General features: G+C 41.5%; 1 protein-coding gene across 2 annotated transcripts; it reads left to right on the top strand.

The window, feature by feature from the left end:
- Window positions 1-563: 563 nt before the first annotated feature.
- impact (impact RWD domain protein) lies at window positions 564-26,363 on the top strand. 2 transcript variants are annotated; one of them, XM_080010506.1, is made up of 11 exons: window positions 564-819; window positions 2,301-2,429; window positions 2,534-2,586; window positions 2,702-2,764; window positions 4,482-4,567; window positions 9,270-9,392; window positions 10,057-10,151; window positions 14,293-14,366; window positions 16,885-16,975; window positions 23,602-23,736; window positions 25,923-26,363. In XM_080010506.1, the coding sequence occupies exons 1-11, from the start codon at window positions 775-777 to the stop codon at window positions 25,980-25,982; spliced, it is 954 nt and encodes a 317-aa protein (XP_079866632.1). In that variant the 5' UTR covers window positions 564-774; the 3' UTR covers window positions 25,983-26,363. The 2 variants fall into 2 exon arrangements, with proteins under 2 accessions (XP_079866632.1, XP_079866633.1); XM_080010507.1 differs by lacking the exon at window positions 25,923-26,363 and adding an exon at window positions 25,242-25,302.
- The last annotated feature ends 730 nt before the right edge of the window (window positions 26,364-27,093 follow it).

Here is a 27,093-nt window from a genome sequence, read left to right as displayed (position 1 = left end):
CCAAAATACAACTTCAGTAAAAGTTAAAATCACCCATTAAAATAACAATTGAGTAACAGTCAAAAGTATCCGGTTTTAAATGTACTAAAGTATCAAAAGTAAATACCCTAAATCCAAAATCCAAGTCAACCAGATAGAGCTTTATTTTAAAACCACGCCCATTAGCCTCAGACAGCGAATACATTTAAAATACTTTTTTTAAACTTTATTTTTATTAGCTTTGGCAAAAGCGTGCATAGATATAGAAACCCATGAGCCTGATTCGCTGCTGAAATCGCCTCTTGTGATACGTCAGTTAGCGCCGCCATCTTGCCACAGCGTATGACTGCGAGTGTTACATGGCACCGCTGTATGACAAGAGGACAAATGTCACTGTTTAATAATAATAACAACTGTATAAATATATAATTTGACATGTTGCATATTTTACATTTTCATTAATTTCCCCCCACATGCGGCTTAAAACTGTTTTTTTTCTTCTTCTAAGAAATATCCTTATAATATGATTTAGATCAGTGCTTTGACTGGTATGTGCTTTTCGCTCACCGTACAAAGATGGCAGCGGCATTTACGCGTCCGGCTCAGCACGTTGAAACGTCTCGGATTCTATATCCATAGGAAAGAACGCGTTCACCCACCCTGCCCTGGAAGTGACTCGCCGGCTCGCACGAACGCGCGGTGTCTGCGGGGATACTGTACCTTTATTCTATGAGCTTTTTAACCACGTAAACCCACTCTACACGGTGTTGGCACAGTGGACATGACACCGAGCAGATGGCTGAAATAAGTGCAGGGAACGCTGAGGATCTCCAGTCCCAAGTAAGAGATCTAGCTTTATTCACGGCGGTCAGGTTGTTATTCAGACCGAACTTGAACATTAAAGAGTGTATTTAACATTTCGGAGGTGTCTGGATGGAATTTTATATTATTAAAAATAAGAATGTCAGTGGCAGGGAAAAAAACCCGATTCACTCTCACTGCCCCGCAGAGAGAAGTCTAGTTGTAATTATTAGAATATTCCAATAATTATAGAATAAATCGATTGTTACCACTAGATTCCATGAGCCATTGCGTTATTATGATTTGGTTCAGTCTCATCTTTTCAAACTAACATCTTTGCGCAATTAAAAACAAATAAAAAAAACTTTTTTTTTTTAATTTGCAGCATAGTAAAGTTTATTTTACCAATGCCACCATTTCTTCACTCCAGTAGTCACTAAAACAGCGTGTAACACTTCATTCATTACATCTCAAAACAAAGTATAACGTTTATTTGGCACAGTGGCAGCAGTGCATGCTGCCTCACAGCAAGAAGGTCCTGGGTTCGATTCCCGCCTGGGGCGCTGTTGGCACCGTGCGGGTTATCTCCCAAATAGGAGCCTTTCTGTGTGGAGTTTGCATGTTCTCCCCCTGCTCACATGGGGTTTCCTCCACCTACCATCAGTAAGGACCCCCACCAAAAACATGCACACATCACCGTCTGACCAGGTCCCCGCGTGCGTCCACGAATGCTGCCCACTGCTCCTGGCTGCCCCACCGGAGAAAGGACAAGCCAGGATGGGTCAAATGCAGAGGCCGCATTTCACCGGCCACCATCCAAAGCATGTGCATGTGTGTGTGTGTGTGTGTGTGTATGTGTGTGGTGTGTTGCGTGACGATTAAAGATTCTTCTTCTATTTGTGCAACCCCTCATTCCATACACGAGAGCAGTTAAAATTCGGGAGGATGGTTACACTTAGGAACAAATAAATAAAAAAAACTAAAAGACAAAGATAAAAGGTTAAAGTAAAAGCTTTTGAAAATGGTTTATTCATTGAAAAGTAGTTCAGAATCAGAATGGGTTCATTTCGCCAGGTGCATTTACATTTCCATGCACAAGGAATTTGTTATGGTGATTTTTGATGTGTTGCTACAGACGATTAGCAAAAAAAATAACCTTACAGTCTGACTTTTTTTTTTTATAAAATAGAATAAAAAGTAAAGTAGAGATAAAATTTAAAATACAAAATGTCAAATATAAACAAATAGCCTTAAATACAAACAAAAACAGGTGGGTTCTACAGACGATTAGCATTTGAAAAAAAGCTTAACAGCTTTTTAAATAAATATTCAAAATTGAATAAAAAGTAAAGTAAAATTGCAAAATTAGAATTGCTGAATATACAAAAATTGCCTTAAATCCAAGCAGAAAAAGTCACTTATATAAAATGTACAGAATATACAACACAACATCTAAAGATCAAAGGTCACAGTACAAGATGTCTGCGTATCATTACTTTTGTCCATGTATCCTGTCTCAGATTGAGGAAATCGAGGCTCTGTCCTCCATCTACATGGATGAGTGGTGCGTGATTGACGAGGCGTCCAGAATATTCTGCATCAAAATCTCCAATGACTTGGAGAAGCCCAAGCTGACGGCGTGTCTTCAGGTAAAACACACTTTTATTATCATATTATCCCACATCCCGCATGTCTCAGCACTACCTTCCCTTCCCGATATCATCATCTGTTATTCTTTCTTTCAATTGTTCAGATAATTCTTCCACCCGATTACCCAAGCGCTGCTCCTCCCATCTACCAAATAAAGTAAGACTGTGTTTGAGGTTCTTTCTCAGAGTTCTATCTAAATGGTAGATTAATAAATAATATTTATATTGTAGATTTTTATCTCAATGACCCGTTTTCTTATCTCTGTCCTCAGCGCTGCCTGGCTGCGTGGGATCCACAGGGTGAAGTTAGAAAACAGCCTTGAGGAACTCTACATGTGAGTGGATGAGATAGATGGTTGGATGGATGGAGGGATGGATGGCTAGATGAATGGATTGATACGTCGATGGGTAGATAGATGGATCGATGGATACGTGGATGGATTGATGGACACTTAGATGGATGGATACGTAGATTGGTTAGATGGGTGGATGGATAGATATGTAGATGGATGGATGGATGGATAAGTAGATGGGTAGTTGGATGGATAGATGGATAGATAGATAGATGATAGATATACAGTATACTTTATTCATCTCCAGAGGAAAAAGAAAATGGTATGAAAAAATGTGAAAATACACAATAAACCTAACAGTTAACTGTAAACAGTAAGATATGGCAATATGCACCAAACATAATGATAAACAACAAAAATAGCCTAAAAGTAACAGAAAAAAAATTCAAATTTTAAGATAAAAATTCAAAAGATCTACAAAGTAAAAGGTCACATTCAAAAATAAAATCGACAGTCCTATATAATAACTCATGAAATAAACAGTGAAGCAGAAAGATTAACTTAAGATTCAAATGGTGAGACAATAAACCTTTCGTTAAATATAATAAGCCTTAAAATAGTGCTCTCAAACTCAAATGACCTGGGGCCACTGGCCAGGTTGTCTTCTTCTCGGAGGGCTATGTTGAACTTCAAGGGAAAACCGGCCTGTTTGTTTTGTTTTGTTTTTCTCCTGCACATTAGTGAATTGCCTAGTAGTCCTGTTAGAAATAGCTCTCTTATGGTCGATTTAATTCTGTTTTATATTTTGAAAACATTAAGTACATTTGTGTGGATTAATTAAGCATTGTGATTTGGAAAAAAAAAAAAAATTGCGGGCCAGAATTATCAATATTTTATCACCATGTAGCAGGCCACATTAAATTGTCTCACAGGCTCGATGTGGCCTCCTGTAGTCTGTAGTTTGAGACCCCTGTTTTAAACGATAAACAAAATGTTGGCAATAAGCCTATAAACCAAAATAGGCAATACAAATAAAGCAATGGAATAAAAAATATAACAAATAAAATGGCAATATATGGAAACACAAAGGGCTCCAGCAGTTGGCTTTCATATTTATGTATCATGTTTGAATAAAAGTTTAATGGTATGATAATAAAGGTATATCATTTATAAAGGTGTAATTGAATACAGTTTTAACATTATATTCCTTGTCGTGAGTAATATTTTCAATAATTTATCTTCAATTCATATCTTTGTTTCAGTAATTTCTCACCCAAAAGTTTGAAATATTTGATAAATATAATTAAACAATTAGATTATTGACGAGGAGCTTCAACGCATACAAACAGCATCATTAAATGCCAGTGTGGGAGACAAGGCAAGGCATGGTTACGCCACGTCTGCAGGGGATGGGGCTGGCTTGGCGGTGACGGCGCAGCTTTTCTGGGTCTGCCCAATCAGCCTCTGATTGGCGCTGATTGGTCGGACCCAGCTGGGAGAGTCTTCTTATATGTTGCTCTGTCTTTCAGTGGAGAGCGGAGGCGCAGGACGCGGAAACGCCTGCGGTCCGACCAGGACCACTAAAAACAAACTCTGCTCATGCCTGTTATGTTCTTGTGTGGCCAGCGAGCCTGTTACCCGTTTGAATGAACTCGTCGCCATGTCGGCGCTCCACTGCCCGAGCGACCCCTAGACCTGTACATGTGGGTAGAAACGTACACAATCATCATGCAGTAAGGCATGTATTCTGTCTCACCAGAGAGAATGTGGGCCAGAGCATCCTCTACCTCTGGGTGGAGAAAATCAGAGAATTCCTAGTGGAGAAATCCCAAATTACAGAAACAGGTAAGAGTAATTTTAATGAAGTCGATATTCTATGGATTTTTCAGTGATGTGTGAAAATGTAATATTACTCATTGCCTTGCTCTGCAGTATTTTAACAGATTCAGTGCTGTCCACTACGCTACACTACTTTGAAATGGGACATAAACACATAAACACTGATGCAAAAAAACGATTTATTCTTCTGCTCCTGGATCTCAGTGCTGCCTTCAACACTGTTGACCATCAGATCTTATTAGCGAGATTACAAAAATGGGTCGGTATATCTGGCCCGGTTCTAAATTGGTTCAAAACCTACCTACAGGACAGGCAGTTCTTCGTATCCATTGGAGATTTTGTGTCAAACAAAGTGGATATTGTATGTGGAGTGCCCCAAGGTTTGATTCTGGGACTATTATTGTTTAACCTCTATATAATTCCACTTGCACATATTGTAAAGAAACACAAAATAAATTACCATAATTATGCAGATGATTCACAACTGTACATATCCCTATCTCCTGATGACCTAAACCCCATACACTCCCTCACTCAGTGTATTAATGATATTAATGCATGGATGTCAAATAACTTTTTACAACTGAACAAAGACAGAATAGAAATACTCATCTTTGGTGCAAAGGCTCAACGATAGAAAATTGCAGCTCATCTTAGTTCTGTCCCTGGAGAGCAAGAATGAAGCCAAAAATCTGGGCGTAATTATTGACGGCGATCTAAATTCTTAATGCCATATAAATCAAATCACAAAATCAGCCTTCTACCATCTAAAAAACATTTCAAAATTAAGAGGCTTCCGGTCAAAAGCAGACGAGAAATGAATCCATGCATTCATAACGAGTAGATTGGACTACTGTAATGGCCTGTTCACCGGCCTCCCGAAATAAGCTGGGCAGCGGCTACAGTTAATCCAAAATGCAGCTGCACGCGTTCTTACTGGGACAAAAAAGTTTGAACTATTCACACCTGTTCTTAGATCTCTACATTGGCTCCCTGTCAAAACTAGAATTGATTTTAAGATTCTGCTACTTGTATATAAAGCTATAAATGGCCTTGCACCTCAGTATATAAAATAAATGCTAATTATACACAAACGATTAGCTATCCCTCGTACCAACTCTAAAGCAGGAGATGCTGCCTTCTGTATCCATGCCCCAAGTAAATGGAGCCAAGGGACCTGAGAGAGGCCCCCACACTGAATACTTTTAAAAGCAAGTTAAAAACCTTGCTGTTCGCTTCTGTCTGTCTGGTGCTGTGGCTGCTGCTAACCTTATACCTAAATTTAACCCTCACTTACCTTGTGGCTCAAATGATGCATCTCTAACCCTATACCCTAACTTAAACATCTCTAACCTTATACCTCAACCATCTCTAACCTGAGTGACCGGTGAGAGCTACCACTTACGGTTCCGGTGACGTCATTGCGTGTGCGTTGCTGTTGTCTTTTTTGCTGTTATTTGTTGCTGCTGCTGCTGGAGTTGATGTTGCTGCTGCTGTTAAATCTCAGTGTCTGGTGAGGGCTGCCACTTCCGGTTCCGGTGACGTCCTTACTGTGCGTTGCTTCCGTGAGAACTGTTGACTCAATACAGATGAGATTTCTGGTTCCGGTGAGAGCTACCGGTTCTGGTGACATCTTTGCTTGTGCGCTGTTGCTGCTGTTTTTGCTTGTTGGTGTTGCTAACCTTATACCTTAACTGGTGTTGTCGTTGCTGCTGCTGGCCTTATACCTAAACTTAATGATCTCTGACCTTATACCCGTCTGCGTTGCTATTGTTGCTCCTGCTTTGGTTTTGCTGTTGTTGCTGCTTGTGTTGAATGTTGCTGCTATTTCTGTTGCTGTGCTTGTTTCTGTTGTGCTATTACAGTTAGAGGATCATAAGAAGGGTGTGTTTTCGGTGAGAGAGAGAGAAGGATCTCCCTCCTGAGGTCTGATTAAAAACTTGACCCGTAACTTAGAGACGCTAATTAAAGGACTGACTGGATTAAGATGAGATGGTGTACACAGTTGAAATTTCCGTTTCTGGTGAGGGCTACCACTTCCGGTTCCGGTGACATCTTTGCTGTGCTTTACTTCGTTGAGATGAGATGGTACACACTGTTGACTCAATACAGATGAGGAGATTTCTGGTTCTGGTGAGAGCTACCACTTCCAGTCCCGGTGACGTCTTTGCTTGTGTGCTGTTGCTGCTACTGCTGCTGTTGCCGCTGTTGTCTGCTGCTGGTATTGTCGTTGCTGCTGGTGCTATTGTTGGTGCCGCTTACCTTATACCTTAACTGGTGTTGTCATTGCTGCTGCTAGCCTTATACCTAAACTTAACCCTTGCTTGCCTTATACCTAAACTTAATGTAGCCTTCTACCTCGGCTTAACCATCTCTAACCTGAATGACCTTTCCGGTTCCGGTCAGAGCTACCGGCTTCGGTGACGTCTTTGCGTGTGCGTTGCTGCTGGTGTCGATGTTGCTGCTGCCGTTGTTGTTTCTGTGGCTGTTGCTGCTGTTTTTCAGTTTCTGTTGTTGCAACTGTGGTTGGAGTCGCTTTTATTGTTGTTTTTGTTGTCTTTGTTGTTGCTTTTGTTGTTTCAGGGGCATTCTTTTGTAATGACCGGCTGACAACTATGTACCCTTTCTTTTTTTGTATTTCTTTGTAAAGCGCATTGTGTTGCCCTAGTATGAAATGTGCTCTATAAATAATGTGTGACTTGACTTGTCTCCTCCCGTATTGTGTGTGTGTGTGTGTGTGGTACTTATAAAATTATCAGTTAAGCTTAGTTTGTGTAGTTTAAACCCTGATATAAAGAATGGGTTTTTAGTGGAAGTTCTGCTGGGGTTCCTTCCTGTGGATTTTAGTAAGACAACTCTGTGACCCCACATGGCTGCGATAAGGAAGTGAAAAGGCCCTACTCCCACTGTGATTGACTGTAGTGAATTGAGATCCCCATCTCAGTAATGACTCTCCTGTGCAAAGTATGGAAAAAAAAACAAACCCTAAGAGGTGTCTGTCTGAATAAAACCTTTCCAGAGTTTTTTTCTCCTCTTCTTAATTTTGGAAAAGGGTCATTTTCTTTGTTGCATATGAATGAGTCAAGATAAGAGCAAATAAAACGACATTCTTCTGTGTTGTTTTGAGACGTTTATTACCGCCCACCCCTCCGTGTGAAGGATGGCTGGATGTGGTTAAAGAATGGAGGGAGGACGCAAAACACAAGGAAGTAAGAGTTGAAAAGGATCCTCACAGTGAAAATGAAATCAACGAGGGAGAGGAGAAGGAACAGGATTTAATGATGAATGTAGGTGGAGAGCAAACAGAGAGAAAAGGGGAGGAGTCGGACATTTGTGAATAAATATCCAAATGTGCAACAGTCTTGGAGCCGTCTAAATGACTCACAGCCCGTTTTTGAAGCAATTATTCAGCAGATCGCGAACCAACGTGAGAAACGTCTGAAACACAGACCTGTCTGTTCTTGATCCTTCTTTTGCTACTGGATACATGTTGTTGTACTGTACATTTCTATTTGGAAAAATAATAAGAGTTTTCTTGCATCAATGTGTTCAAACCTGAATATCCTAGTTGATGCATCTTTATTTAAGAATTAATAATAAATAAATAATGTGAATCAGGTGAGTTTCCCTTAGAAAAATACCTACATTTTTATGTTCCCCTCTTCAATGCTTCAATGCAAGTTTTCATGTATGATGCTATTACAGTGGCATAAAATGAACAAAAAAAGACAATTCTAAATCTCTTTGTTTGACAATTAATCATCAACTAAAACATCACGATTGTGACATCCCTACCTGTGGTATCTACATTAATTGGCTAATTTTAGGCTCATTTATAGTCCGTATCAAATGGTCCACAGCATTTGATTCAGGGGAACCTCATTTTGCACTTGTAAAAGAGGTTTTGAATAAGTGAGTAGTTGTTAATGTACTTAAGTAATTAAAAACAACAGCGCAGTATTTCACTTTCAATGCACTTTGTGATCATGAACAAATTCCTGACACAAAAATGTCAGACCACTTTGTTAATTCTCCATGGGCTGGTTTTGCAGACCGGATTTAATCTAAACCAGAACTAAAATAAATCCATAATTTAAAAATGCCTTTCTGTGACGTTGCTTAATTTAAGGTTATGTGTTCTAGACTAAGGTGATGAAGGACTAGTCAGCTCCTTCTGTCTGGTCTCATGCTGCTCTTAGTCCAGATTGTCCTTTTCCTCTCAAGGTCGACCTGGAGGCCACATCCATTCATCCAAAGGTTTCATTTAAACCTTCACTTAGACCTAGATTAGCTCTAATCTTCCTTCTGGAAATCAGATTTTTTTTTAAACCAAGACAAGGGCAAGTCTGAAACTATTTTAAACCATGACTGAGAGGCCATTTCAGTTAGTCCGGATTAAAAGTGTCATTTAGTCTGAGATTAGGCCTGATTTGTGTCCGCCAAACTGCCCCTACATCACAGTTGTCAAATAGTAATGATGTGTGATTAGCATGTCCAGTTAATTAGCTGGCTCATTAAGAAGCGTCAGCCTGGTGTAACAGCACTAAGTGATTAGTGGTTAGCGATGTGGTTACTGGTGGTCATTTCGCTCACACCCTGTGTGCTGGAGTTCCAGTTTAATGAGAGCGCTTAGCAGGCAAGAAAGGCCAATTTTCTTTTTATCTGAAAGTTCAACGGAATGGACACAGCTGTTTGTTGAACCTCGCAGTGGGAGAAGCAGAGCGGGCAAACATGACAACGGAGGAAGAGGAGGAGGATGAAGAACTGCCAGACCTCAGGACGCTGAAGCTCAACACAGAAGAACTGCATCTGTTCATGAACCATGATACGGGTTGGTTGTCTGTCTACAATGTTTTTAGAAAACGGTGAAAATCAGTTATTGTGTTGAACTCCACTGAAATGTTGCTCCACGAAAACACTCTGCATGAAATCGACTGTTCCAGAATGGGGACTGAACAGCGACATCACCAGATATCTGCTGATGTTCTTACGGTACTAACCTTCTTACATAATGATTTAGTTTAGTCTGTTTAGTTTCATCCATGCGATCGATCCACATCAGCACATAATCGAGCACGAGCCATGACGCTGCAAAAGACTGAATTAGTTTAAATTAAAAAAAAAAAAAAAAACGTTGAATGCCTGATTTATGCCATAAACAATGTTAAAGGTAAATGGCAAATGGAGGTAAATGCTCATAACAGGCTCTCTGAACGTCAACCTCTTGGAGCTTCAGAAATGAGAAGGTCTGAACGTTTTGTCACAGTTTGTTTCTGTAAAACCGCTAAATATCTTGACCCAGCGGTCTGAAACATTGATTTTCATTTGATAAAATGAAAGACAGACAGGCACTGACATTTGGAGGCAAGTTGTAAATAACATTCATTGAACTGTTGCTTGATGATGGTTAAACTGATCATCTCAGACACTGGTTCTAATCAATATAGACAAATTCATTAATGGCCAAGCCAACGCTCTGGTTTGCTTTGTTTCAGGCGAAGAAGTTCCTCCAGTGCAACATGGAACTAGCATCACAGACCGACGCAGCACGTTCCAGCCGCACCTCGCACCCGTGGTCACCCCCAGACAGGTGCACCGCACACACACGCACATACACTCAGTGGCCACTTTATTAGGTCCGCCTGTACATCTTTTCATTAATGCGAATCTCTAATCAGCCAGCCAATCATGTGGCAGCAACTCTGCAGCCTAAAAGCAGCAACATGGTCAAGAGGTTCAGTTCAAACATCAGAGAGGAGAAGAAATATAAACGAAGGGACTTTGGCCGTGGAATGATAATTGATGCCACAGCCCATTTAAGTACTGCTGTTATACTGTGTATTTTTTATTGATCTACTTTACACTTTATCTCATTAGGCATTCAGTTGCTGTGTTGACAAAGGCAGTAATTAGTTGGGCTTCTCTGTGCATCCTGTGCTGCTCTAATTGGAAACTTCAGCTTTGATCGCTAGGCGTGGTTTCACAACGGACAAATAAATGAACATTTAGTTTTTGCGTTTAGATAGAGCTTGACCTTTCTGATGAGAATGGTATAGAGAGGAGGTGTTCAGAGCCTTCACTTGTGTGCATCCACTAACCAGTTTTTGGCATTAAATTCTGACTCTGGGGAAATGACGGCAGCTGCTCTGCGGCTTTCAGCTGCTGTGAAATGGTGTGTGTGGACTGAGGTAATTGCAGGCGCCGCCATCCCAGAATGATCCTGAAACATGTGATCATACGACACGTGCACAAAAAAACTCCCGTCTTTCTTGTTTGACTTTGGACAGTTGTTGAAGTATTTCACATGTAAGAACTAGGAGGCTCATTTTGGTGCATTCCGGCGCTTCTTCCCGGTGACAGGAGAGGGACTCCATGAACCTGAATGCAGGTCTTCATCAAAATTAGAAGGGGAACAAAAAACCACAAATCTTAGATTGCTTAAGGAATTCCCTTTTGTCCAAATGTTCAAAATACAAGATGGATTTCAGTAAATGCCCTATTAGTCTTTAGTTCTAAGAGTAAAAAAAAAGTGTGTGGTGCAATTTTTCAGACATCTCTTGTCAAATTAAGAGCTACATTAGCTTCAGCAGCACAATTATGAAGCTCACAGAACTAACATAATTAAAATAAATTGTTTCAGTGTTTCAACCTTTAGTTGTCCTACTTGACATGACATACACACGTTATGAGAGGCTAAAAATTTGGATCATCTTAACAAATCTACTGTAAACTCTTCCTGAGGCTTTTCTGGCCTCTGCCATCACAAAAACCTGCGACTTCAAAACATCTGTGGGTTCTGCATCAGCTCGGCTGCTTGTTGAACAGAATACAATTAGAATAGGAAAGTCATTGATGGCTTCAGTGTGAATCCCGCCTGTTTGGATGCAGCATCACTCCTAATCATTTTATTTTACCACGGTAGCCACATTGGGATTGAATTTCAAAGCAGCACACAAAAATCAAAAACATACATTAAAACAGCAAAACACCCACAACATAAAAACTGTTAAACATGAACGTTGATGTTGAAACAGGTCACTAAGTCAGTGCTGTTAGCAGACTGGGCACACAACAGGGGCTATTTGTATGCCATTGTATCCAAGACAAAGTTAATCTGCAAGTGGAGTTCAAATTTTCAACCTGCACAGCCAATCTTTAAGGCAACACTATATAACTTTTTTACCTTCAAATAACAGCTTCAAAATCATTTTCATCGTACACTGACTTGTAATATTGGGACTGGCACCTACAGTAATTCTTTCTCATCCACACCCCGAACGGCTGTTCTTGTACTATGTAACTTCTCTGGTCGGGTACAAAACCGCGGGAAAATGAGACGGGCCAGAGGCCGAGGATCACATCTCATCTATTACCTACACCGGTAGCAGGGGGCCGATCCCTCCCGTTCGCGCCCGTGGACTGAGTGCACGCTGAAGTGGCTAAGTCTGTGCAAGAGGCACTGTAACTTAGGTGCACATTATATCTGTTTGTAACATAGACTGTTATGGAAACATGACCGATAAGGTTCAGATTTGTCGGGTAAAATTATTTTCGGACTAAGTTTTACAACAGTGGTGTAAAAATGCAATTGTACTCAAACTATAGCGGCACCAAATCCCAGATACCAAAAGTTACATAGTGCTGCTTTAATAATCATCAAGAACCACTTACAATAACTCTGTCGTTTGGATGACCTGTGTAATGACAGGAGCACAACATTTCTGTTACACATTTATAACCGCCACCATTACCCCTCTTTAGAAGACAATCATACCATCTTCCGAGCAACTAAACCAGTAATCAACATTGCTTATCCAAGAGGGGAATAATTACCACAAGTGACGCATAGAAACAAATCACAAGAATGTGACAAAGCAGAGTTAAAGCAAAAGCAGCACATGGTCTCTTCCTGTAACAACCAGAACAATAAAGGAGAAGAGAAAAAGAAAGCGAGAGAGGGTAAGGAGAGTAATCAGGATGGTGTTCAAAGGAGGTTGTGAGGCCGATGCTGGCTGTGTGTCCTGTGTCTGTGTGTGCACAGGATTGGTCCCCAATTAATGCTCGAGTATTGGGTCAGAAATGTATTTTAGTGCATGTGAATAACAGACCCACAACCCCCACAGCTGTAAGAACACTACGAGTCCAAAGCACCATAGAAAAACCCTGAACCCACAGAGAAGCCCACAGAGCATTGAGTGAACAGAGCAGTGAAATATTACACTACAATAATAATAATATTACATTATAATAGATCATACATCCTTGGGGTTGACCATCCAAAGCAGCGGAGAGTGCAGGAGAGAGGTGAAGAAGAGAGTACAGGCAGGGTGGAGTGGGTGGAAAGGAGTGTCTGGACTGATCTGTAACAGAAGGGTTCCAGCAAGAGTGAAGGGGAAGGTCTACAGGACGGTAGTGAGACCAGCCATGTTGTACAGTTTAGAGGCGGTGGCTGAACTGGAGGTGGCAGAGTTGAGGATGTTGAGATTTTCATTGGGAGTGACAAGGACGGACAGGATTAAGAATTACATTAGAGGGACAGCTCACGTTGAACAGTTTGGTGGAAGATTGGAGAGGCGAGATTGAGATGGTTTGGACACGTGTGTAGGAGAGATGAGAGTTACGTTGGAAGAAGGATGCTGAGAATGCAGCTGCCAGGCAAGAGGAAAAGAGGAAGGCCAAAGAGAAGGTTTATGGATGTGGTGAGGGAGGACATGCAGGTGGTTAGTGTAAGAGAGGACGATTCGCAGAACAGAAGGTATTGGAGGCAAATGATCCACTGCGGCGACCCCTAACGGGAGCAGCGGAAAGACGATAATATATTTTGGTAGCAGTTCATATGTCTAAAATGCCAATATATTGATAAACAGTAGAATCGTATTGTGAGCCATCTGTCAAAACCTGATTGATTGACGAAGGGAATGACCCTTTGTATCATTATTAAATCTGAATTGTGAGATCCTGCCTAATACCCAGCCCCAATGAGATTAATTACAAATCTCTGTACTGTATTTAGATATTGTATTTTTAGATGATTTAAGACTATACAACTCTGGACTCGTTGAACGAGGCACAAAAGTTGAGTAGTGTTTTTTGGTTCAGGAACAGGGCACAATACTGGAGGCAACAGCAGGAAATTGATACTCGGTGTTCGATCTTTCACTCGGAGCCGAGCGATAACGTTCCAGAAGGAATGAAGTCGGAGTAGTGCCACATTATCTGATCTGAGCCTTGCAGTAGCTCCCAATATTTCGCAGCATTTTGGCTCATTACAGAAATCTCATACATAAGAATATATTGACCCTTTCTACAAACTGCTGTTGATGCATGCTCTTAAAAGTACTTAAAGAATTAAAATAAAAAGCACTTGTTGTATCCAGTGTCCTGATATAATATATAGATTATAGACCATAATCTGTAGTCTAGTCTGTAATACTTACTATTGTACTTTTTTTTTTTTCTGCAGGTGAGTACTCATGCTGTCATAAAATAGTACAGGTGGAGTCATAGTTATTTACAAATATATATATATATATATATATAGATCCTGATTATTTTTAACAGAAATGTGGCTGTTAGAAATGTATTCAAGTAAAAAGTATAGGTATTTGCTTTGAAATGTATGGCAATAAAGTGGAAAGTCTCAGACATTTTAAATATATCACATTGAAGCGGACGTAGGGAAGAAGATATAGGATTGATAAAGAACGGTTGTGTGTGTTTTGTTAATGCAGGTTAAAATGGTTCTGGACAAACTCTATGAGAACAAGAAGATTGCCAGCGCCACACACAACATCTACGCTTACAGGTGACTACTATAGCTAATGGTCTATATTTGACTGGGGGTTTGGGGGATTAGCAGGTTTCATCCATGCTGATATAATTGCACATATTTAACAGTCTAGACCAGGGGTGCCCACACTTTTGGCTTGCGAGCTACTTTAAAAAAGACCAGGTCAAAAATGATCTACCTACATTAAAAAAGTGTGTGTGTGTGTGTGTACTTTATATATATACAATATATGTTGGCGTACCTTGCATCACTGCATGAACCCTTATGGCACAGTACAATTAAATACATTTATGGTCACTACCTTACTCTGATGACAGCACTGAATGGAGCTGGCCAGGGTTGCATAGCCCGGACAGTAGCTGCAGGTAGCCAGCCTCAAGCAGGCTTCCAAATGATCATCAGTCACGGTGGAACGCTATTTGGACTTAATAATCTTCATGTGGGAAAAGGCTGGCTCGGATAAATAGGTATTGTAAATAAATAAATAACATAAATAAAGTAAATAACATTTCCTCACCTTGGGTACTTTTCCTCTGTGAGTAAGTTCCAAAACTGTCCATGAGCCCTGGACTTCAGCTCAATGTCAGCCTGTAGTGTCAACATCTCATCCTCCACTGCAGACGAGTTCAGGTGAAAGTGTTAAGATTTTTGATGTGAGTGAATCAACCTCAACATCTTCCTTAAATGGGTATAACATAAATGTTGTGATTGGCTCAAGTAAAGCAGACTCTTGAAACCGTTTGTCAAAGTCTGACAGACTATTTTTAATCTGCTCTGTGTAGCATGCACTGTCAAGTTCCGCACACGCCTTCCCTTGGATCTCCAGCTCTGATGCAAGGTTTTGAAAGTTCCCCAAATCATGCCGCTGCAGCTTTGAGGACAGAAGTTGCATATTTCGTTTGAAAGCCTGAACTGATCATGTTGACTACAGTTTTGTCTTTTCCTTGCAGCTGTAAATTAAGCTCATTCAGGATGTTGGTCAGATCGGTTAAAAACAAATAATTTTTGAATGGTGCGCGATCTCCCCGCACTACCTTCGCGATCTACTGGTCAATCGCAATCGATGTATTGGGCACCCCTGGTCTAGATCAAATGCTTGGCCTTTGTGTGTGCAGTGAGTTACAGCTAATATTTAAAGGTTGCATATTATACTCCTTTTCAACAAGTTCATATAGGTCTCTGAGGTCTCAAAACATCTCTTTGAGGTTTGTTTGTTTTTTTCCCTGAAAATACCATTCATATTATGCATTCTAGCCCTTCTAGCATACCTCTATACCCCCCTGTTTCTCGATGGGCTGTTTCCGTGTCTGTAGCTTTAATTCCAAATGAGCTGCTGCTCCCCACGCCCTACTCCAGAACTAGTTGTGCACGGCGATCCAGCCGTGCCTCCTTGATATCATGGTTTATGGCTACTAACAGAAACAACACACACACAATAACAAACATATCTACATACTGCAAAGTGTGCCCGCCAAAATATTCCCGAAAGTGAAGATTGGTGCTGTTGGAACTGCGTGGAGGAGCCGGTCATCAGCTTGCTGTGGTGCTCTGCCGGGGACGAGAACTCAAAGTCGGAGTTTATCACCACCATGGCGCCCCCCCATGGCGTCTTCATAAGCCTCGAATGGGGAGATATCCTCCATCAGCTTGCTGCTGGCCAGGAGCCCCAGCTCCTGCTCGTAGTGTTCCATGTTGAAGCTCCAGAGGCGAGAAACAAGTTCAGAGATCAAAAAACCAAAACACCAAAAAATATCAGGGTTAGAACCGCTGCCACTCTTGTGCCAAACTGCCAGTGTTTTCTGAGGCCTCTGTCTGCTGCATTTGTCTTCTTCCCCAAAAACAAACTTTCTCAATGATGATGACTTTGCCATCAAAAATAAACTTTATCCACTCTGCTCTTTTGTCCTCTGAGGCTGGGGGCTGTTGCAGCAATTAGTTCTGGTCTGTGCAGCTAACAGAGCAGTTTCCATGCTTCCATAATAAGCTTCGACATAATGCTCGTGGGTCCGGCCCTTTGCAAGTGGAGCACCTTGGCAATGGTAGTTCTCAAGCCGTGGGCAGAGATACTCACATGGGCCCAATTGACGTAGGAGACGGGGGGAAATCTGAATGGCTTGTTGAATCACAGGGTTGTTTTATTTCACGGTTTGTCTTAGAAGGCCCATCAGAAGCCCAAATGTATGTACACAGGCACTGAAAAAGTGAGTTTTTCATAATATGTGACCTTGAAACACAGGCCGACAGTTAGAAAGAGGATAATTGCTGCATAGTCTGACAAATTATGGCTTTTCGAAAATAAGTTGTGCGTTATGAAACTGTTGTGTGCATGTGTCTCTTTGAACAAGGACGTGTGCGCAGGACTTTTTGCGTTGGGCCTAATGAGGCTGAGCGGCACTGCCTGGGTGGCCATCACACACACACCGAAAGGAGATGTTGACATTTGGAGCACTTTAAAACGCTTCAGAGCGGTTATGACTTTGTCTCTGAGACCACCACTGTTTCCACGATGCTGAGTGGTTGCCATTCTTTGCAGGATCTACTGTGAGGACAGGCAGAGCTTCCTGCAGGACTGCGAGGACGACGGCGAGACGGCAGCGGGGGGCAGACTGCTGCACCTTCTGCAGGTGAGTCCCCTTCGCTGTGAAAAAAGTGACGTAGGAAGCTTAGTAGGTCGGGGTGTCGGCCGGTAAAAGCGCCTTCAAAGCCCTTTACACAAAAGGGATTTAAATAAAATAAATATTATTCTCCGTTTCAGGTTTGAGTCATATATATGAAATGAGATCTTGAAGGATCACAAACATTCCTCAACTAATTATTTGAGGCAAATATTTGTCTCACATAATTAGTCTTGAACGACTTCAAGCAATTCAGTCAAACGGTTACTCGAGTGCTAGTTACTTTCAGTGAATCCAAGCTTATGTTTTCATAGCAGCATGAAGTTACTTATATACACTACTGTAATAAATGTAAAACAGCAGCTGTTTTGGGGAAAAGTTCCAACCTTTTGGAGGAAGAGGAAAGAGAAACATACTGTCAGGTCCTGTTTGAATAGTGAAATTTCTCCAGAAGCTCCCTCTGCTGTGTAGCTGAGTAGATGTAACCAGCTACTACTCTCCTCCTTCTGAGTTTTCGTTCGCACTCGAAAACGAACCAGACCCAATGTGACTTTGGGCGGTATAGTATTTTTGAAGATTTCTGAGGAAATCGATGAGTTTCTCTTCATTTTATTTGAGAATCAGAGATTAAATCTAATTCTGTTTCTGCTCTACTGGAAAACTCTGTGATGTGTCTCAAATCCACACCTGAAGTCCTCAGCAGGAGTATGATTGAAAAAATGTGGTCGATTTGCCATCACAACAGTGAAGACCGCTAAGCACAACCTTCAGATACAAACAAACCGTTATTGTTAGCATACAAATACATTGAGACGTTAGCATGCCGCCCTATCGCCACAGTTAGAATCTGATAGAAGTGTGGTACGATGACATCACGGCTCAGGTGCTTATTGTATGCAAATAAAGAACCTGCTTTGCCCAAAAAGCTCATTAAAGGGCTGCCAGCACCTCTGAAAATCGGAGGAGCTTATAGACGGTGGTGAGGTAACCATGACAACGCACTCAGCCCATACGACTTGGTGAGACCCTGATACCCCGATGCTGGCAAAATAAAATAACAGAGGGAGCTTTACAATGAAGAGCAGTATGCTGTTGTCACGTGCGCTCATTCATTTTGATGTAAGAATTGACGAGGAGACACAGACTGCATGAAGAGGTGTGGGTCAATTAGGTAAATTGGTCCTAAATCGTGAAATCCAACAAAGATACCTAACTTTCCATGCGTTCCCTATACAGTTATATGTAACTCCTCCTACTCCTGGATTCCTCACTCTCATTGGCTGTCGCTGATCAATCGATCTCCGAACTTGTCACATATCTCAAACTGGAACTGGAACTCAAATTTGCTTGAATATCGGGGCGTCTAAGATGGCTTAAAAACCAAAATCACCACAAAAAAAAAACAGATAAAAACGTTTTAGAGCGGCAGAAGTGGGCTTTGTTTATCTCCTGTGTTTAAAAAAGCAAACTGCTATTTGGTGTGAAGATCCGGTGTTTGCTCTTTAAACGTTCCTTATTTTCATATCCTTGCACGGCCGCTTGCCTCAGCCGACAGGAGAATGGAGTAAATTCTCCGTCTCCCAGGGGGTTTCGGTGCCATGGCACCAATTTCACCCCTTTCTTACATTCCTGTGCTTTGTTTTTTGTTTTTCATACAAAGGAGCTGCTCATCTCGTCAGATGGCACAATGATTCACTCACACACCCACATCACACTCAAACCAGTGACTGGCCCACAGAATCCTTCACACTTTTATTTCCCTTTGGCATTGTCCGCACAATCAGTGTGATGTTTATGAAAATAAGCCTTTTAGTCAGAGATGGAGCTTTCTCTGCTCCATTAGGTTCTCTGACTAACGGGCAAAGAATTCAGGGCCCAGGTTCTCACCTCAGCTTCACTGTAGTATGTATCATCGCTGGGGAGTAAGTATGTGTAATGTGATGCTGCAACTTACCACTTAAAGGTCAAGAAAATGTAAACCAACGGTAATTATTGTTATCAGATTACAAGTGTGTATCAAATTTCCCAGATTACCGAGGATCACATTCAAACATACAGTATTTCTGACAAAGGCAAAATGACCGAGATTAAGTTCCATCTTAAAGTCCCTGTAAATTGAATTCAGTGATTTGTTTCTTAACTTTCTCAACACATTATACATGTTGGAAAGTAATTGTTCAAAACATGTGAAAAGACTGAAGGATGTAGCACTGAATTGTGGAGTCCGTTGAACTGTTTCTAACCATATTTGTGGTGTGGATTTTTTGGGCGGGGCTAAATCATGACTTTGACATAGACATGGTCATACTCGGCATGGCCCCTCCACTATCATTATATAAACACCATGTCAGAATCAGAGCATCAGTGGTGAAATAAGCTCAAGAGGAGTTTGGATAAAACACTTTTGGGAGTAAAAGCCGTCTTCAGGGAGACGGTGAACTCATGCCATGGAAGCCCGGAACAATAAAGAACCGTCCCATTGGTTTGACCGCACAGGGTTTAGTTAGGTTAGCATTAGTTGCATGCTAGCAGGCCGCGGAGCCCTGGCCTGCGGAGAAGCCAGCAGGGGGCACTGGCGAGCAGGGAGTCCTGCAGCCAGACAGTAGTAGTTTTGAAGTGAACAACTAGACACACATAGTTACTCCAATGTCAATTTATCGATTATTACACCGTTAACGTGATTGGGCGTGGTTTCAGTGTCTTCAGCTGACACACCCCCAGCGTCCCAGAGCAGAGCGAACTGCCTTGTTTTTCCACAATTTTGAAACCTAATTTTACATACTTAGTGATGTTTTTTTTTTTTAATCATTCAAATTTGGCTGGGTGGTTAATAACACATTGTTCTGTGGTGTGACAAACTCAGAACACAATTTTATTGCTGCTTTACAGGGACTTCAACTTAAAGGTTTGCGTACAGTGTCTCAGGAGATAGGGAGTCTTGTGTGGTAATCAGAGGGTCGTTTGTTTCATCCTGGGAGCATACTAAAGTGTCCTTGAGCAAGGCACTTAACCCCCTAACTGCTCCCGAGGGGGTTGTGTGTGATATCAAATAGAGGCTATTTACCATTCAAACAATTATAAATTGAAAAATGTGGAGCTGAGGAGGTGGCAAGGTTCCACTGTTTTAGTCGATGGCAAGTTTTCAAATACATTTACTGGATAAGATGAGAATAGAACACACTTCAATCCCTGTGGGGAGATTAATCTCAGACACTACAAACATTTCACGTTCTGAGGTGAGAAGGGCAAAGTGTGTCTGCCAACAGTGAAAATCCAGGCGGCGTCGGATCAGGAGGATTTCATGTCCAGTTTTGGGTGCATCGGCCGCTTAGTTCCTGTGTCTCAGTCGCTGTATTTCCTGCCACACTTTCTGTTCATGGTGCTCCAAAAAGTAGTGAGTGCTGAAAAGTGCAGCCTTGTATTATTTCCTGCCCACTTCATGGATTTGGAAAGGTCATTCTAGCATTTAGATTGTCGTGGTCTATCTTAAATTTAAATGTTTTTCAAAGAAATTGTCTTTGTACAAACGTGATTGATGAGAAAATAAACATTATCAATGCAATTACCGTCAAGAAGATGACTTATTCCTAATTATAATTGTACTAATGGTAAAAGCTAGTGTACTAAGTGTAGTTACTGTAATAATCAGCAAGAGATTCCGTTTCAGATGTAATCTTCCCAGGATGATGAGTTTTTCTGCTGGAGAACGCTCTTTGTAAAGTAGGATGTTGGATTCATTTAAACAGCCCGGTGACATGAGTCTCCACTAAAACCAGTTTAGAGTATGTGATAATAAACTGTGAACAAAGTTCATACGACGAGCGCTTCCAGTTCCTGTTACGCAAATTGAGGCCAATTTCAGTTGTAATTTCATGTTTTGCGGCGTCATCACTGCATGCCGGGAGCCGCTTCACAAAATCAACAGTTCACTGTGTGTTGCTTTCTCATATGGAGTACATACGAACATATAGTACTTCTGCCTAAAATACGAAGCACGTCAAAGCAGGATTTAAAAATAGCAGCCTGTGCTCCGTTAGCTTTACAATGTGCATCTCAATCAAATCCCATAATCAACACAGTCGCCATTAGACTGTGTCTCACAGAAAATCTTCTTGTTGTGGTAGCCCGTTTCTCCATACACCATGATGTGCCGCTGTTCATTTACAGAGATGTAATTTTTAAAAAAACTTACGTGGAAGAATATTTGGGAGGCAGTTAGGATCCCTGGTGAGGTTATTACATGCACTGAAGTAATAATGTGTTCGATCTTTGTTGAATTTAAGTTCCTATGGAGATGTCTCTAATGCTGACAATGCCACTATACTTCCATCTTGTTTGATGAAAAACATTTTCCATGTACAGTATTACCTGGTGTATATAGCACAAATCACATGTTTAGAACACATGGGAATATTTTTTTATGTTTTTTTTTTTTAATATAAATATAAAACTAACATGTAACTTAAAATGTATAAATTTGCAAACAATGTTCAAATTAATAAATGCAGCAAAGTGCACATTCATCTGTTTATACACTGCTATGGCAACTTACTAGAATAGCAGCACCAATAAGCATGGCTTCTGGTGTGAGTGTACGGTAAAACTTCTTGCTTCTTTGTGTTTGTGTCCATCTCTGGGGGGCTGAAGAGGGTCAACCACAGCCTGCTAAAATTTCACTTGTCAACTCTCGAGAGAACAAAATGAATGTATTGTCAGGTCTGTTAACCACAGGAATCACACACTTGACCTGGTTCCGAATTACAGCAGCGCGCATAAGAAACCTTGTGTGTGAAAGTCTGACTGATCAGAAAACAGATGTGGCGGCACCAGATAGGCCATGTGACGCCACCAGTTGCTCACTGTAGTTATGCTGAGAATGTGAGAAAAATATTCCCTTTATCAGTAGATAAACAACCAGATTTGGGCCACGGTCAACCCTCTTGCTCCGTCTGGTTGCCCCGTTGTCGACCCCTTCTCATAGGAATGAATGGACTTCCTGTTTGTTCTCGTCGGATTCGGTGTGAAGTCGGCTTAAATGATCGGAACCAACATTTTAATAACGCCTGGGCTGAAATCCTTTACACAGGACACAGTCATTTCAAATTAATTGCAAATGAAAATGTAAAAGTTTAAACAAACTAGCTAGACCTCGGTTGTGAATCTTGCAGAGACCAGCACCTACTCCCTGCCCGGACCCTCCTTCAGGTCCAGCTTTCTGATTAATCTCCCCCTCTTGGGCCTCGCAGCGAGCACTCGACATGAAGAGCTTTCTTCTTCCCCTTAAATCTGTTCTTCTCTCATCTCATCCCGCCTCCTCCGGTCCTCCTTCTTTCCCCATTTCGTCGTGAGCTGATTTAGTCCTGCGCTGAATGGCCCGTGTGAGGTGCTGATTAACAGCGACGGCAGCAGATGATGAGTCTTCCCCTTCGCCTCCAGATTACACTTTTGTCTTGCTGAACCAAATTCCCCCCCCCCCCCCCCCCGCTCCTGAATACGTGTGATTGACGACACCGAGAAGACAATGCACTCAGCGACGCATCAGTTGCGATGCATTTTCCGGCCGAAGTTTTTGTTTTTTGGGTTCAGTCATCGTTTACAACCTGTATGCTCGCTCGCTCGCTCGCTCTCTCTCTCTCTCTCTCTCTCTCGCTCTCTCTCTCTCGTCTCCTTCCTTCTATGTCTGTCTCTCAGAGGTCTATTCATGTGTGAACACACTGGACAGAGCAACACTGGAGGGTAGGAGCGGCACAGTATGCTGTCAATGCTTTTGATTTGTTTCATCAATCCAACAGTATCCAACCAATGCCCGTTCTGTGGACTTTGAGACTGTTTTTCATTGTTTCTTAAAATGCCAGAGACGACCCACTTTATAAACTTTTTAAGTATTTTATTTCAGAAGTTCAATGAACATTTTGGCCATCATGTTTGGTGCTACGTACATAAGCTACACCCAACTAAATGGAGGCCTTTACATTTTTCTAGTGGGGGAAGCAAAACTTGCAATTTACAAAAACAGGAAAAGTAGAATACAGAATGATGTCAATGAAGAGGTTGCCCCGTTGTTTGTTGCTCTGGTGAGAGCCAGGGTGTGGGCTGCTTTTAGCTTTTACAAACTAATGAGTGAGGTGCAGGATTCCAAACAGCGGTGCTACAAGGACGTCTTTTGCACAGTGTTTGGCTGATGCCTTGGTGTGGTGTCACAAATGGCTGTTTTATTTTTCACTTTGGGTCTTTTTTCTTGTGTGGTTTGTTTTTATTTTATTCTACTAATTATTTTCTTTATTTTTTTTTGTATTATGATTAAATCTTTATTACGAATATGTATTTATTTATTGCTTTGTTCATTGAATTGTCGTCCAGTTTTTTTGTGCTTGTGCCACTGGAGTCAGTAGATACCACACTTGTTAAATAAAGATGTTTTTAAAGCCTCCAATTTGATCCAAAAGGGTTTAACTTGGGAATCATACGTTTGCGTTGCCAAATCAAGTGGCAAACAAAAAGTGAGAACGAGAAAGGCGATGTAGAGAAACTGAAATAGCGGCAGAAATGTGTGAACCCTCCCTCTCTCTAGATCCCATGTGTTGAATAAAAGTGTTTTAAAAACACCCCCATCTCCCCATCCCCTGCTTCTTCAGATCCTGGACGTGCGGAACGTAATGGTGGTGGTCTCGCGCTGGTACGGCGGCGTCCTGCTTGGCCCCGACCGCTTCAAACACATCAACAACTGTGCACGGAGCGTCCTGGTCCAGGAGGGTTACGCCCCCACCACGGTGAGGCCAGAACCAGGTCCCAACTAGGTCCAGGTTGAGACCAGAACCAGGTCCATGTCCAGACCACAACCAGGTCCTACTGGTCTGTGACCAGTCCTACCATTTCCAGAGGGTTCTATGGAGTCTGCCTGTACACGGACAGGCTCCATCCAAATATTTTAATAAGATTCTTTATTTATCACACGGCACACACACCACAACACACCGCACTAAACCGCCGGAGCGCGGTGCCAAGAGCACCCCAGGTGGGAATCGAACTCAGGAGGTTCTTGGAATTAAAGGCAGGAGTGCAATGCCCTGTGCCACCGTACCTCCCATGTAATGGGTATTATAAAATGAAAACAGACTTATAAGTTTTGCACTTTTCAATAATAGAACAAAACATTTTTTTTAATTCCATTCCGAAATGAAATATGCATGATAATTATATTGGAGCTGTATCCAAAAGTATTTTTTCAGATTATTTAAATTGGGTGTTTTTACACCTCACTGTCTGTGGTAAAACTTTGAATTGCTTGTTAGGAGTAGAATTGGCTGAACAAAGCCCAAATGAAATCATCTGCAAACACCACGCCGGGAGACCGCCAGTGGATGTGCTTTTGGCAGGAATTACCGTGCTACTGGCACGGGAAGTGACTCAGCGTGTAACACATGTACCAGGAATCAGGAAGAAACCCAACACTGTGACTGTGGAAGGAAATTAGAAGTTTTCTGCTGAACTCCTGAGTGTCCAAAGGGAAGATGACGAGTGCATTTCAGAAGCAGACAGTTCCTGGTAGAGATGTCACAGACTCACGGCAGTTCAAACAATTTCCACTGGACTTCGTGAAACAAAGTGCTTTCACCCTCCTTGAACAACGTGACTCATTCTCCTGCTCGGCCTCAAGCAGCGTCACTGGAAAAACTACATTTGTCTCCGTTATTTGGAAATAATTCAGCGTTTGCTCCCTGGAGATGAAGACGGGGGAATGTCTGCAGGCCCGAGGAGCACTGATCTCTGATCACTGAGCTCTGACCTCCTGCCGAAAAATCACACAATACATTATGATTATTATTATTATTATTAATAACAGCAATAATAATAAAAATGTCCAGATGTTGCGTCTGGCTGCGGGTGTTCGGGGATGCCATTGATCAGTGGCTGTGGCATCATGAGTTGATGTGGAGTGGGGATCAAAAGCAGCGTCTGCTTTGAAGCATCTCTCAGCTCCTCAGAGCTGATAACGTAATTGATCATCGAGCTCGTGTCACAAAGAGATTAAAGCTCACGCTGCGCCCGCTTCAAAGTGAACCAACTTGAAGAACCCTTGTGTCTGTCTTCCGTCTGGCTGGCTGTCTGTTTTTTTTATTCATTTTCTATTTCCATGTTATGTTTTTACTTTAGTTAAATGTTTATATTTTATTTTCATTGTTGAAATGATTTGTTATTTTAACTTTTTTCTTATCTCTTCGCTTTTATGTTTTGCTCTTATTTTTTCCCTTATTTGATCTTTCTATTCCCTAAGTTATGGTATGGTTCCATTGTGTGAGGAACCCCGGCGGTGAACAGAAGTTCCTCTGCTTGCCTGACATGGTGATAACACTTTTTTTTTTTTTTTTTTTTTTTTTTAATCACTGCAGTGTTTTTCCCAATTTTGTCTCGTTGTCATTTTGTCGCTGGAAGATAAGTCCCGACACAGAAAGTTCAATTAACTGCACCCGTTCTCCCCAAATAAACAGATAAGTGCACTACTAAGTGTGCCTCAAACACGCCAAAGAACTGTTCCAAATTAAAACCTGCCAGAAGATGAAATGATGGCAAATCATTTCTCTGAACAAAGTTTTTTGGGGTTTTTTTGGCGTGAGAAGCTTGTGTGACTATTCTTTGGTTATGGTGAGATAAGAGCAGCTCGGATCGCTGCTGCATGAATAAAAATCCCATTTTTGATTTGTGTTATGCAGCTGCAATTTGAAATGCAATAAAAGCAGCGGGATGATTACCAATCAGTAAAGTGAAATATGCCTTGTGCTCAGTGGAAAGCGGGACGACAAAGTGGCTGTCAGGTTGATAAAAGATGAAAACCCTCCAATGTTCAGCTTGAGGAGGAAAAGAAATAAAGGACACAGCCATTTGAGTGTGAAGGAAAGTCCTTCAGTCAGTGCGATCATTGTCACCCTGAACGTTTTCTTTGCATTCTCTGTCACAGGATGAAGCAGCGAGACCGGGAGGGAAGAGTAAAAAGGCAAAAGGCAAGAAGAGCAGATGAACCTGAAACTGAACTGAACTTATCAAACAAACATCTCAGCTTCAGGACACGAGTCTTGATGAGATGGAAAGTTAACGTGTGGAAATGAGACATTCACTTGAATTAAAGTGGTAATCCGTCTGATTGTTTATCTTGGGTGGATTACACCACAAATCCCAGAATCCTATTAGAAACTGCAACTTTTTTTTTTTTTTTTTTTTTTTTTATCAACATCCATATTTTCCCTCATTTTCACTCAAAGGGCTTTTCACGGACACACTGCTCTACTAGAAGTGAAGCAGACAGGAAGTGTCAATATGGAGCAGACACTGATTTTAGCGGTGTCTAAATTCCCAGAGCTCGACAACCTTCCTTACGGATTTATCAGGACCTTGGAAGCAAATCCCTGTCATGGAAACAGGTTTCCTACCAAGTGGGCAGACCAGGGGTGTTTCAGTGGACATTAGCGATATATGACCACTGACCAATAAATGTTACCAACAAGACATGATCATGACCATTCCCTGTGTCACTGTCATTAACATAATATATGTTGTGTGAATACATTTTATGTGATGATGGTCTTGTTGTAGCAATATTACATGGACTATAATATATAAATAGAATAAATTAATTATGGCATACAGGCTGAACTATAAATAATAATATTACCTTAAACAATATTCCTGTTGCAGAAGTAATAACAGCAGCTAAATGTTCATACCAATCAATCATTTAATTCAGAAAATGTAAGATATAACAAGTAACCCCCCCGCCTCCCCACACACACACACACACACACACACACAAGCTGATGTGTCCTATGTAAAAGCCCCAACTCTATATCTGCACTACACCAAGCGGCCAGCACAGTGTACACCGCCTCCTATGTCAAAGCTCCTTAAGTTGTCACTTTCTTTTCTCCAAAGTTTTCCTTCTTCTGATAGATTTATTTGGGTTGTTTTTTTTGTGGATGTTCATCCATATTGATAGTCTACCGACCACGACTCGCTACGCTGCTTTGGCTAATCCACCACAGTTGCCTTCCACTGCTTAGGAGTGCGGCGGACCCCGCCACCACCAATGGTAGACTGCGCATAGAGGGGCACATGCAGAACACAGATACGTTGAA

Source organism: Zeus faber (genome assembly GCF_960531495.2).
Source record: "Zeus faber genome assembly, chromosome: 1".
NCBI classification, from domain to species: domain Eukaryota; kingdom Metazoa; phylum Chordata; class Actinopteri; order Zeiformes; family Zeidae; genus Zeus; species Zeus faber.
The sequence above is the reverse complement of the archived record's forward strand: the minus strand, read 5'-3'. Positions and strand labels throughout refer to the sequence as shown.

Excerpts from the sequence above, each read along its gene's own strand:
- impact (XM_080010506.1), top strand. The coding sequence starts at position 775 with ATGGCTGAAATAAGTGCAGGGAACGCTGAGGATCTCCAGTCCCAA. Across the intron at positions 10,152-14,292 it reads CCGTGGTCACCCCCAGACAG|GTTAAAATGGTTCTGGACAA; the intron begins GTGCACCGCACA and ends TTGTTAATGCAG. Across the intron at positions 14,367-16,884 it reads CACAACATCTACGCTTACAG|GATCTACTGTGAGGACAGGC; the intron begins GTGACTACTATA and ends CATTCTTTGCAG.